General features: G+C 55.1%; 1 protein-coding gene across 1 annotated transcript in view; it reads left to right on the forward strand.

The window, feature by feature from the left end:
- The first annotated feature begins 685 nt into the window (after window positions 1–685).
- The window catches only part of HS3ST6 (heparan sulfate-glucosamine 3-sulfotransferase 6), a 44,162-nt gene continuing 31,215 nt past the window's right edge, over window positions 686–13,632 (forward strand). The window contains exon 1 of the mRNA XM_075718700.1: window positions 686–1,029. Within this exon, the coding sequence (XP_075574815.1) occupies window positions 686–1,029 (344 nt within the window). The remainder of the gene's footprint in view (window positions 1,030–13,632) is intronic.

The following is a 13,632-nucleotide window of genomic DNA, read 5'->3' on the forward strand; positions in this document are numbered from 1 at the left end:
GGGGCAATGTGGGGCAACGTGGGAAAATGTGGGGCAACGTGGGAAAATGTGGGGCAACGTGGGAAAACAAGGGAAAATGTGGGGCGACGTGGGAAAGTATGGGGCAATGTGGCAAAATGTGGGAAAGTATGGGGCAACGTGGGAAAACACGGGAAAATGTGGGGCAACGTGGGAAGACACGGGAAAACGTGGGAAGACATGGGAAAACGTGGGAAGACACGGGAAGGTATGGGGCAATGTGGGAAGACACGGGAAAATGTGGGAAAACACGGGAAAATGTGGGAAAACACGGGAAAATGTGGGAAAACACGGGAAAATGTGGGAAAACACGGGAAAACGCGTCCTCCCGGCGCAGCGGGGCCAGGAGGGTTTTGCTGCGCTGCGGCCGCCCCGGCACCCACGCAGGTGCCGCCCGTGGGTGCCGTGGGGTGCCCCGCTGCCCCGGGGGTACCCCGGCGGCGCCCCCCCCCCCCCCTCCCCGCGGGGCGTCGCCTCCCCCCCGCGCGCCTCCCCCGCCCCGCGGGTGGGCGTGGGGGGCGGGCACGCGCGAGGGGAGGGGTCGGGCCGGGTGGGCGCGGAGCGGGGAGCGCGGAGCGGAGCCGGGGAGCGCTGGGGTGGGGGGGGGGAGCGCGGCGGCGGCGGCGGCGCGGGATGCGGCGGCCGGCGGGGCCGGGAGCGGCCCCCGATGGGATGTAGCGGGCGGCTGGTGGGACCCGTCGGGGGCCGCCGCGCCTCGCTGCTCCTCACCATGATCCTCTTCTTCACCTACTTCTTCTACTGCCTGCCGGGGCCCTGCGAGCCGCTGCCGCCCGCCCTGCTCCTGCCGCCCGCCGCGCTCCCCGACGGCGCGGGGCCGGGGGCGGCGGGCGGCGGGAGCCGGCGCTTCCCGCAGGCCATCATCGTGGGCGTGAAGAAGGGCGGGACGCGGGCGCTGCTGGAGTTCCTGCGGGCGCACCCCGGGGTGCGAGCGGTGGGTGCCGAGCCCCACTTCTTCGACAGGTGCTACGAGAAGGGGCTGCGCTGGTACAGGTAACGGCGGGGGGTGGCCCCGGCAAGCGCTAATTAAGCGCTAATTAAGCGCCGAGCCGCGTTTAATTGCCTGCCGTGCCGTCCTGGGGTTGCTCTGCAAGAGGCCGGTCCGAGCGCGGCGGTTCCCTGCAGATCGGGGGGTGCGGGGGGACCCCCGGGGGGGCTGGCGGGGGCTGGCGGCCCCGGCGGCCCCGGGCTGCTTTTGCGGGGCCGCTGCTGAAGTTGGGAGCGTGAGAGCCGGTCCCCGTGTCCGTGTGTCCCCCCGCTGTGTCCGTGTGTCCCCCCGTGTCCCCTCCGTGTGTGTGACCCCCCCGTGTCCCCGTGTGCCCCGTCCCGCAGCCCAGCCGGCCAGGGACAGGTGGCCGGCAGCAGAAATTTCTTTTTTTTTTTTTTTTTTTAAATTACCCAGGGCTTTGCGATTTTAACCTTTAACGCTTTATCCTCAGCTGTCCCGCAGTTTTCCCCACCGGGTTCCTTTAGGAATTTTTTTGTTGTTGTTGTTAATTTTAATTCGAGCAGCTCCTAAAAATAAAGGGAGCGAGGACCTCGGCTTGCAGGACCGGGCTTGATCCTGGCTGCGCGTTAAAACAGCGAAGCGGCGAAGGAAGGGGAAGGGTAAAACGGTACCGCCTGGATCCCTCGGTAGGTTTGTGTCAAAGGGCAGGGCCGGATTGATTCGAGGGAGTTGTTTGGTTTTTGAGGGTTTCTCTGGAATTGCACTCTTCGGGCGATAAAGCATTCGGAAGAGCAGCTACCGTGCATGTGGTGTCTATTAAACTCCCGTCTCCTGGCCAACTCCGGCGTGGCCGGGCCAAACGGAGTCGGAGCGCTTAAGCCTCTTGAAGGCAGTGAAAGAATCCGGTCCGTTAGTTTGAAGAGAATCCAAACGCGTAGATTTCTAAAAGCGCTGCGGTGTTCTGGGCGAAACATCTGAAAATAATAAAAGGAGTAGCTCTCCCTGTCCTTCCTGCCTCTCCATCCCGTCCGCCCCAGACCCCGCGGGAATACCGTATTTCTTGCGCCCTCGCAAGGTTTCGTGATGTTTTGGGGGAGGTTGCGATTTGGCGATCCTCGCCAAAATAATAACCTGCGAAGACCGGCGCGTTTCATGGCAAGTGTAATTTCAGCGGTAATTTTAGCCGCAGAGTTTCAGCCCTGTAAGACCACATCTGGGCTGTAAAGTTATTGACTTAACGCACCTTCAAACGCAGTAAGTAGCGCACTTATTTTTATGACTGTATTAATATTGCCGTGATTTATTAGCTCATTTCTCTGGGCCGTTTGTATCTACGCTGCTCTAGAAACAATAATGATGATAACTAATCTTTTTGGGTGAGGATTACAAGATAGATCTCACTTGGTGGAATGGGAGTTTAATGACTGCGAGCGCATAATTAAAGCGTGGAAGATTGAACGCTTTCATATCGCTCGCCGTAGTCCGGCGAGATGCTTGCGGGATGGACCGCAGCGAGAGAAGAAGAAATAAATCTTAGTTTTGGATTGCTGCGTAGTGAGTTTTTAGTGCTGTAAGTGCTTGCAGGGAGCCTGGCCTGGTACCAGCGAGCTGTTTTAAGATGATTCTGCATATGGTTATGGTAAATTTGGAGAAATAGAGCAGGGAAGGTTTTTGGCGTGGCCAGATGCATCGCAGGGAAGCGTACGCTGTGCTGGGAAGAAGATGCGTCCTTTCTAGGGAGGGAAAAAAAAAAAATCAGTAGATGTTTTGCTTTAATTCTGCATAGAGCAAGTGTGTTTTCAATCACGCGCACAACTATTTTCCTTAGTTTCCTCTTCTCTTTGCCTCTCTTGTTTTGTCTTCTTACAAGACCTTCCTATACTGAGGGTTTTTTTTTTTTTTCCTGGGAAAGCCAGACAGAGCTAAATGTTTAAAGCTGGGGTGTGTTTGAGTGGAGGAAAATAGAAGTTGGACAGGAGTTCAGGTTTTTCCAATGAATATCTCAAAGTGGTGTAAACATTTTTAAAATATTTGAACTTGCTAGGAAACCAAAATTACACCAACTGCTTCTCATGCCAAGATATTTGGCCCCAAGGCACCTGTAGGTCGTGGCTTGTCTTAAGTAAATGTGAACAGAAAAAAAAAAAAAAAATCCCTTGGAAATATCACCACAGAATTATTTTGTTCTTTTTTGGTAGTTCAGTCCCGTAGCGATTTCACTCCTGTGGCAGGAGTATCTGCTTGTGGGTGCCGAGTAGTTTACATTATAACGTTAAGTCACTGACTGAAACCATTTGTTCTTACCAGAGTGTTTTATTTTATTTAAATTTGAAATAGCCCAAAGTCCCTTTTTTGGAGTAGCTCTTTTTACTAGTGAAAAGAAAATGTTCTGCAAAAGCAGCAAGCACCTCGCATGAAATTCCTTGAGTTACTATAGCTAATTGTAAGAAGTTTAAACACCTTTCTCGACTGCAACATAAATTACCTAATGGACAATCCAAGCATGACGTGACACTTTATCCTAAAGCAAAGCACTATTTTAATTTTTTTTTGGCACTCAGTACTGCTTAAAGTAAACCTAAATAAAAGGAAGGGGTGTTGGCGCATCTACTCCACTCCCGCTTGGGGAGCGCGCGTGTCCTGTTTGGGAGCCTCGCTGTCTGTCTGTCTGTCCGCTTTACGGGCGCGTAGGCGAAGGCAAACGTTAAGAACCCGATTGAATCGGAGACGTTTGCCAGTGATATTTGGAGCTTCGTTGCAAAAAAAAAATAAAAAAAAAAAAATCTGAAGAGGCGCTCCTCCGCGTGATGGCGCGGGGCCAAATCCTGCCCTTCGCCCGCGTGAAGGGAGGAAAACTCGCACTTGCGGGCCGGGTCGCTACGGGGTGCCGGGGCCGGAACCCGCTCGGTGTCTGCAGAGCAGCGCCCGCTTTCAACCCCGGGACTTCTCGGTGCCCGGGGTGGGGGAGCAGAGTCGGGGGTCCCGGGCGGCATTTTGGGGCGCTCGGGGTGTTTGCGTGTGGCACGATGCCCGTGCGCGCCGGCGGGCTCGCCGGCGGCCGCCGCTCCGCTCCGCCGGCGACGTTTCGGGGGGCGTCGCGGAGATGCCGGCGCAGGGTTGTTCCCTTTTCGGTTGCCAGGGCCCGGCTCGTTTCCCACGCGGCCGCCCGGCATTGCTCGGAGGTTCAGGCCGCTCCGCCTGCCGTGCACCGTAACTCGGGGAAAAGGGCAGGGGAAGCGGTGGCCAGCGGCGGCTTCGGGGCACCAAGGTGGGGCAGGGAAGGCGCTCTGCAGACGCTGGCTTGCGTAAAAGGGAATTTTAGAGAATTCAGCCCGATTTAGCTTATCCAAAGAGCAGTTTCCTTGCCTCCATCCGCCGAAACTTCGCAGCGACATCGGCTCAATACGACAGTTTGCCTCTGTCCCGTGTTTCCTCACAGTCCCTCTTTTCCGCCTCCTCTTCCTGCTTTTTCCCGATAGCCAAAGACAGAGTTGCACAGGAACGGGGCTGGGCCAAGGCTCCCGACGACCCTTCGCATCTCAGCACGCCGCAAGAAAGCGGCCGCTGGGCTCGTGCTCTGTGAAACTGCGCCCAGGATGACGGCGCGCACTGGATTTTCTAGGAATTGTAAAGAATTCCTTATTTTCTCACCGCCTGGAGCAGAAGTAGTAAAAAGTAGTATGGGATGGATGGCTAGTAACAGTTGGCCAACGCTTCCTGGTGAGCGGCCAGGCTGGAGCTCCGCAGCCGGCTGCGGTGGCCCACGGCGAGCGGGCATCGCCGCCGAGCATCCTCCGGCGCTGCGGAGCCCTCCCGGAGCCCTGAATCTCTTGGAGGCCGAATTTAGCTTTTTCGTGTCATTTCCCCTTTTGATCAGATGCCGCTTTGCATGCCGGGGGAGGAACTTTTCCTGCGGCTCGTCATGCTTACACCCTGCTTCTGTGCATGCATTAAGCAGTGCTGGGGGTGTCCCGGCTCGGGAGCATCCGTGCGTGCCCAGACGGATGGTTAGCAGAGAGCCGCTACATGCGATGTGGGGTTTGGGTTGGTTTTTTTTTTTTTTTTTTTTCAGTTCCCCCTCCCCTCTCCTCTCCTTCAAACCCATTCATGGGAGCTAATAATGTTCTTGAAAGGCATCCAGGATTTCTTGAGCCAGACTTTGTTATCTGCGAACCTTGCAACCCTGCAGCCTTTGAGCGGCGGGGAAAGGACGCGGCTCCAGCGCTGCTCTTTTGACTTTTGCTGTGAGTGTTATTGGCAGTTGAAAAGTAGAGCTAAGTAGATGCCTTGAGGGTTTTTTTGTGTGTGTTGTGATTGTACAGACAGATCAAGACACTCTATAGCGCAAGCCGTTGAATAAAATCCGACGTTTCAGCTACTCTGGAGTCACCAGGCTGCATTTTGGCACGGAGCTTGTATCCCCTTCCAGGGAGAGCTTTTCACAGGCACATTTAAGAAATACATAGGTGGGAACAGACAAAAGGATCTTGCGAGGAGTCAGATGGCGATGCACTGAGAGCTGCTCCGGGACATTATCCTTATTCATTGACACCAGCTAATCTGTTCTGATGGACTCGTGTTTCAGCGTTCCGCGGCTGAGAGCGGCCCTTGTTTTGTCTTGGTGCATTTGCAGAAACTCAGTCCTGCAGCATGCTTCTGGGGCTTGTTACTTTGGGATCTCTTCTTTCTTTTTTTATTTTTTTTTTTTTTTAACTTTTCATTACAAAAACTGGGCCTTTCTGTATCAGCTTCCCTGCTCCTCACCCCCGCGTTTGCAAAATAAATCCTAAAATGCAAAGGACGAAGGTGGGAAACGTGAGAAAAAGCTGCAACTTTGTAAGCACGAAGCAGCTGTTTTAAAGCTCTTGATGCGCGGTATTTTGGATTTGCTTTTATGCAATGTTTTAGCCGCAGCTCTACAGCTCTCCCCGCGACGGCGTGCCCCCCGTTTTGCAGCTCCCCAACACGCGGCACTGCCTCTGCCTTAGGAAGCAATCCGTGAGGCGTGCAGAGCTTGGTCTTCTGCAAACTGCTTTCACGTGGGATTAAAAATAGCTTTTACTGCCGCGGTGAGGAATTAACATTTGAAACAGTTTAAAGGGGTCCTAGGCAGATGCTACGGCGGGCAGGCGAGGGGGGCCGTGCCGGTCTTGTTTCGGGGGGTCTCTCCCACCGGCTCCGAGTCGGCGACGGGGCAAGGAGCGTGGCTCGGCCCCTCGCCTTCGCGCTGACGTTATTCCCTCGCTTTCACGTGGCAGCTCCCCAATTTTGCTCCCGATCCAAAGCCCACCAGAGCCGATGAGGAAGTTCTTGCTGATACAAGCAGGTTTTGCGAGTCTGAATTTTAGCCTGGCTCAGCTGCAAAGCAAAATTAAGTCGGGTTATTCCGTGTGTCGTTACGTAGATAGCGTCAGGCTAAAGTGATTAAAGCTGCGTGTTAGCGTTGGCTGCGATTTTTTTTTTTTTTTTTTCCCGATGAAAGCTGTGACTTGCAGAGTGGAACGAGTCGTGGTCTTCCCGACTGAGGAATGCTTTCTCTGTCGCTGTCTTTTTTAAATACATGGTGGTTTTATACACAGGCTGTGCAGTGGGGTGTGCAGAAGTAACCTGAGTTCCTAAAGGATTTCAAGTCTGCCAGTGTTGCTGTCCCAGGCTGCTTAAATAAATATAGAAAGCCGGGCACCTAGGAATCACGGGGCTGGTTTAAAAAATGAATATTATGTGAATCGATACCTTTGGAAAAATAATTCTTCATTCATGGCCCTTTTGCTTGTGCTCCCCTGGTTGCTCTTTTGTAACCTCGGGGGCTGGAAAGTCAAACATCTAAACATGGACAGGTTTTTTTTATCACCTACATGTAACTCCAGAGAACTTCTGAAAAGATGTCAGGTATCACGAAGAGTTCACCAACAGCAGTGAAAGCTGCAGGGTTTCTGCTGGTTGAATTATGGAGGGGCTGGGGAAATAGTCACCACAAAGTAAGAGGGAGTTGCGGAGTTTCTTCTTAAAAGTATTATGGTGGTTTTTTTTTTTTTCCCCCTAGATTATTTTGAGAAGCAGACAGTGACAGAAGGTGGAAAAGGCCAGTGGATTTAGAGGGTGCTTTTATGCAAGGAGAGACTATTACTTAGGCGAGTTCAAAGCTTATTTATAAAACAGTAATTACCATCCCCTGAGACGGAAGTGGGCAGCTCGCGTCGAGTCGAGGAGGGGGTTACAATAGTTAATTGGCAAATATGCTTAAAAGCTTCTTCCTGACCTTTTAAGAAACTTTTTGCTGAAACAGGCTCGGGCAGAGATTGAAAACCTGACTAATGAAAGGCCAGGTTTAATACCAGGACTTAGCTCTAAATGGCTTTTCAAAGGGCTTTGGAAATCCGCCCGCTTAGGGAGCGGGCCGGCGTGGCAGGGATGCTCCTGTGTCCCGCAGGACCCGGAGCGGGAGCTGACGGGGCTCCCGGAGCCGGGTGAGACCTGAGCCTGGCAGCTCCTTCCCCGCAGCCCGGCTCCTGGGACGGCCGAAGGGGCTCGGGCAGCCTGGCATCGCCCGCCGCCAGCCCCGAGCCCCTCGGGGTGCTCCGCTCTCCCCCAGCCGGGTCCCGCGAGGCGCCCGCCGCTGCCGCCCTCCTCCACGGAGCATCTCGGACGCCGCGGCTTAATTCCTGCCCTTGCCCTCGCGATAACGAGGACCGAGCCATGTGCTGTGGGGCAGACCGAGGTGCTGCGAGCCCCCCAGCACCGAGGAGGCGCAGCGTGCCGTGCCTGCGGCGCGGAGCTGTGCCGGGCGTCTCTGCCAGCCGTGCCCTCCTTGCCCTGCTCCAGCGGGCCAAAAAACCATCAGCTGGGCTACCTGCCGGTGGGCGACAGAGGAGCCGGCGGAGCTCCTGGATCTCCTTCTGCGCCTCCCACCACGTTCTTCTGGTGCCTTTTGTTTAGGAATGTATGGAAGTGAGGAGCGGAGGGACGTTCCGCCTGGTTTTTTGCGGGTCTTTGAGAAGCGCTTGGTCGAAAGCCTGGCCTGCGGGGTGGAGGCAGGCTGGCCAGCTCTGGTCCAGCCCGGGCACTGCCGGGGCGGTGGTTTAAGATGAGTCTTTCCTTGCAAGAGGATGTACGGGCTGGATGTGGGAGTAGGTGGTGTGAAGCACAGCTGGGGCTCCGGGGCACCCCATGCATTGCTCTCGCGAGTCAGGGTTTGCAGGATCCGACCCGGATCTCTCTAGCAGACTGTCTTACCCTGGGCTTCCCTGAATGGGTTCCCCTGAGTGAGGCGGAGCCGCTCTGCTCTGTAATAAAGAAATGAGAGACACGCAGTGGTTGCGCGCAAAAAATATATTGCAGCTTTGCACAGATGTGTTGAGAGTCCACAGAAGTGCAGGTCTGATCCTGCGCCGCTCCGTTAGTTACTGCGGCTCTGCCTAAACTCCCGGGTGCCATGTGTCTGGCATTCAGGGGAGGGTTAGATTGGATATTAGGAAAAGAATTCTTCACGGAAAGAGCGGTCAAGCGTTGGAACAGGCTGCCCAGAGAGGTGGGGGAGTCCCCATCCCTGGAGGGGTTCAAAAAACGTGCGGATGTGGCACTTTGGGACATGGTTTAGTGGGCATGGGGGTGTTGGGTTGATGGTTGGGCTGATGATCTTAGAGCTCCTTTCCAACCTTAGCAATTCCCAGTTTTACTTTCATTAAAAAAGAATCCAGCCAGCAAGCCAGGAAACATGGAATTGCTACTCTCCCCTTAATTGGTTTAATGGTGGACTTGGCAGTGTTGGGTTAGTGGTTGGACTGGATGACCTTAAAGGGCTTTTCCAACCTAAACGCTTCGATGATTCTATGATTAAGAGTGGGCAACGTGTGTCCCGGGCTGGGGGAGTCTTGTCTGGGCTGTGTGACTGGGGGCTTTCCCCTTGGCAGGGTCTGAGGTCCCGACGCATCGGTGCTCAGGGCACGGCGTGCTCGTGGCTGCTCGGGTTTTACACGCTCACCTTTTGTGGTAACGGCCCTGGGTGGAAAATTCACAGCAGCTCATTGGATTTCGCCGCCTCCTCCCTCAGTGCAGAGACAGCTCGCAGATCACAGAAGTCTAAACGTCTTCAAAATTATTCATGCATCTCTTAAGTGAGTCACTCTTGATCTGAAGAGTCGTTTGAAATGCAAATGGGGAATATTGCAGTCAGTCAGGCCGCTGGGGCTGTAACCAGGGCACAGAGGCAGCGTGCCCGGCTAACTGAATTTGAACCTGCAAGTGATCCCCATGCGCGGGCTTCTGAATGCCCGACCCCATGCGCGGCTGGTTTTTCCAGACAGCAGGGATGACTCTGCCTGCAGAGATCCGGGCTTTGCACGTCCGAGGTGCTCTGGAGCCGCAGACCAAAAGGAGCATCCCCGTTCCGGCACGCGCTGCTCGCTTTGGGGCTGCTGGTGACACGAACCGCCCTGACCTGGAGCGTGCAGAGCGCTGGGACCGGCACCGGTCGAGACTGGGATATGGGGTGAAATGGCTGAAATGAGCTTCTCGTAAGCAGTTGCAGAAAACTTTCCCTGTTTGGGCTATTAAAGCACCAGCACAGAAATGTTTTAGGCGGTCGAGGGGAGCAGCAGCACTTTGGGAGCGGGATGTGCGGCTGGGCTCCTCCTGGGAGTGATTTTGTATGGCCAAGATTTTTGCTCTGCCGAGGAAACCCCACGGCTGGGCAGGGACACGGGGGGAATAAAACCCCTCTCTCCCAGCCCAGCCAGCAGCCCCGCAGCGCTGGGGGTGGCACGAGCATCCCAGGCGGCCGAGATCGCTGTGCATTTTAACGCACAAAATTGATTACAAGCAGGAGAGAATTACATTAATATGGTCACTTGTCACTGAGGTCTTATTAGTAATCTCCGCTCATTAGTCTGGAGAGAATAAGGATGTGACCTTGCTAAGCGTCCTTGCTGAGGGAAAGGCTGACCACTTGGCTATCCCTTCGTTAGCCCCTAAACAGCGCGCGTGCGCGTGGCCGTGTCTGTGTGCGCACCCACCCATGGGTGCACGGGAGGTGTTTTTGCAGTTGCAATGAAGAATTTGCCATCTCCTCACCTGCCCCTGCTCGCACCCCTTGGGCTACTTCCGCTGGTGGATTAGCAGCTGCTTTCGGCGGGTGCTGTGTTGTGGCAAATAAAAAAAAAACAGGACCCGCTGGGTCCACATCACGTTATTTTACTTTTTTTTTTTTTTCTTTTAACTTCTCGAGGCTACTTGTGGGTGCTGATCGTGCCTCGAAGGCTTCCCCTGCCTTCTCCCGGATGCCTCGCAGTGCTGCCATGCCGTGCCGTCGTTCCCGATCCCGCCTGTGCCGCTCGGCTCCGCTGTAATTCCAAGTGACAGTGTACCCCCACGGACACCCTGCCAGGGAGGAAATGTCAATAAGAGTGGAAGCCAAAGAAATCCTCCAATTACCGGGAGCGCGGAGGGGGCTCGATAAGTGCCATTGATCGGGCGCTCGTCAGCGCAATCCCTCATCGCTGCCACTTGTCAATAGGTGCTGCGGAGCGGGAGGGGACGGCTGGCCGCCCCGACGGTCCCCGTGACGCAGCCCCGGCGTGCCGGTGGCTCTCCAGGCCCGGGTGGGCTACTGATGGCCAGGCAGAGCTTTTCCCAGCCGCTCGGACCTGGCTGGCCGGGACCTGCCGGTTGCATCCCTGCGAGCGACAGCCCAGCGGGGCGCGTAGCCAGCGTGGGGGGGAATTATTCCTCAAAAAGAGCATCGGCCGCTTCCTCCGTCTGCTTTTCTATTTCAGAAAGTCATGTTCCTAAGCCACACAAGCCATGAGAAAAATTTCAGGGGGCCGCTGCCAAGTACTTTCGGCTGAGAGTTTAGGTTTTGTTGAGGGAAGGGATCGTTTGTCTCCATGAAAAGCCCCTTTCGGGGGGAGGGAGGGAGTTGAACGTCCCCCCCGTGGTGTCAGAGCCCCATGCGTGACAACCTGCATCCGCTCCGCTGCCACCGGGGCGGCGTGGAGCTGCCGCTGGTGCCTCTCCACAAAGGAGCCGTCGGGCAGGGGCCGGGCTGCTGCCGGAAAGAGAAGGGAGAAAGGCGTCCCCAGGGGCCCGATCCTGCCCCGCGGGGAGGGCGTACGCCGCTGCCGGAGCAGCGTGTGCGTTGGAGATGAAGGTCTGACTGCGGTGCTGGAGCATCCCAGCGCCCCGGTCCAGGGAAGGGGCTGCGTGCAGTGCTGAGCAGTCACGGCACCGACCTGCCCTCACCCACCAGGTTTTCCTGGGGTCCAAGCTGCGTCTGGCTGGCTCCTGCAGCTGGAGTCGTGCTTTATTATTTATATTATTTATGTATTTTGAGTTTGTGTGGAGAGGGAGGTTTGCTAAAAAGCTGGCAGTGCTCTGCATCCGCCCGGGTTTGAAGCTCAGCTCTCATCCTAGGTGGGGTGGGTTAGATGGCAGGATGGTGAGTTATGGTTTTGGAAGGGTGCTATCCTGGCGTCGGCCCCGGCAGGCGGCTCCGGGTCACTCGTGTCCCCTGGCTCCGCGATCAGGGCTCTCCGTGTGCCTGCGCCACATCCCTCGCTTTCTTCCAGGCTGCGATGAAGGGTGTCCCCAGCCCCCCTGCCCCAGCTCTACCGCAGGTCCCTGTCTCTACAGCGTGCCTGGGCTGTTTTAGGAGACCACCAGTCTGTGAGAACCGCTGCCGTGGTCACCCAAACCTGTCCCAGACTTTGGGGTGTGATGGCAGGGTGGGCATTGCCCTGTGCTGGGCATTGGAGCTCATCTCTGGTTCTTCTGCTGCATCCCATGGGGAAGCAGAGGCGGCGGTGGAGCCCATCAGTCTCGGGGAGGAGGTAGAATCCTAGAATCGTTTAGGTTGGAAAAGACCTTTAAGATCATCCAGTCCAACCATTAACCTACACTACCAAGCCCACACTAAACCAATCAAGGGTAGACTAGACTGAACCATGTCCCAAAGTGCCACCTCTGCCCGTTTTTTGAACACCCCCAGGGATGGGGACTCCCCCACCTCTCTGGGCAGCCTGTTCCAATTCTTGACCACCCTTTCTGTAAAGAAATGTTTCCTAATTTCCAACCTAAACCTCCTCTGATGCAGCTTGGGCCCATTTCCTCTCGTCCTATCGCTAACTACTTGGGAGAAGAGACCAACACCCACCTCACTACAACCTTCTTTCAGGAGCTGCAGAGCGATCAGGTCTCCCCTCAGCCTCCTCTTCTCCAGGCTGAACACCCCCAGCTCCCTCAGCCGCTCCCCACCAGCCCTGTGCTCCAGACCCTTCCCCAGCTCCGCTGCCCTTCTCTGGACACGCTCCAGCACCCCAATGTCCTTCTTGTATTGAGGGGCCCAAAACTGGACACAGCATTCCAGGTGCGGCCTCACCAGCGCCGAGTACACTCGGGGATGTACTCGGAGATGGGGCTGCGGAGCCCGGTATGGCCCGTACGAGTCCCAGCAGGTCACCGTAATTAGCCTGGGCGCGGGCTGCGAGCGTGGCGTGCTGGCTAATTGCCCACTGCACAGATGGGAAGGACACGAGGTGCTGGTGTAACCCGGCCACCGCGTCCTCCCCGAGAGCGCACTCGGTTTGATCCTGATCTTATTGCAAGGCAGATAACAAGGGGTAGCCTTGTTCAGTTCTGATCTTATGTATATTAAAAATTAATATTTCTCTGCTTCAAAGTGTATCGAGAAGCACGTGAGGGCTTGCTGCATTCATGGGACTTAGCAAGGATCGCAGTAACGTCTCTGTCATGTAAAAGGTTCATAAAACTTGAATTACTGACAGGAACCTTGAATGAGCCATTCCTTTTTAGCATTTATCACTCTGATGGTGCAAGACCTCGTCTAAATGTTTTTTTTTTCCTGGGCAAACATTCTTTAAAATAAAGGCAAATTTGGGCTTAAGCTATGTGCCAGTCCTGCTGAGGTTTGGTGACCGCCTAACTCCAGCTGTGGGAGCCTCACGTCAGTGTTTCCATCACGGCTCAACCAGTTGCCTGGAAGTGTTAACGTACACCTCGTATGTAACTTGGAAGTGTTAACGTACACCTTGTTGTTAGTGGGCTCCTGGCTGCTTGACATCATAGGCCGATGAATTACACGACAGGTTGTATGTGTGTGATGTGCCCAGCTCGGATCTGAAAACAGTCCCCAAACCCCATGCTTCTGTCTGGGTGAAGTTGGAGCCAAGTTCATGGATGAAGAGGAGGGGTAACTAGTGCCCTTTGGAAGAAATCTGGCCGTGAAACCCTCCCAAGCTCAGCTGGGATGCTCTCAGGGACAGATTCTTCTCTTCGCACGGCAGCTGAACATAAGTTTTTAAAGCGCAGTCTGGGTGGAGGGCAGGGTTGGGAACTTTTCCCATTTTGTTATGAATCTTGAGAGACTTGGTGGGTTTTTTGGAGCCATAGCTCCTGGAGTCATGGGATAGGGAGAGTCTCAGTTCTTGCTTGAAGCAAGCATCCGCTGAAGACAAGAAACCTGAAGGCTCAGGAACCAGAAGCAAGCTGTGAAGAACCGTGGTCCGTATGTACGTGCATAGGTGTATTTGAAGACAATCCCAGTTTGAGCTGTGGTTAGCGTTCTTCTCACCTACAGCAAAACCTCAGCAGTTATTTCTTGCAGAGTTACGAAACTATCCGGAGACAGTTTACAA

The sequence above is a fragment of the Pelecanus crispus genome, chromosome 11 (assembly GCF_030463565.1).
Source record: "Pelecanus crispus isolate bPelCri1 chromosome 11, bPelCri1.pri, whole genome shotgun sequence".
NCBI classification, from domain to species: domain Eukaryota; kingdom Metazoa; phylum Chordata; class Aves; order Pelecaniformes; family Pelecanidae; genus Pelecanus; species Pelecanus crispus.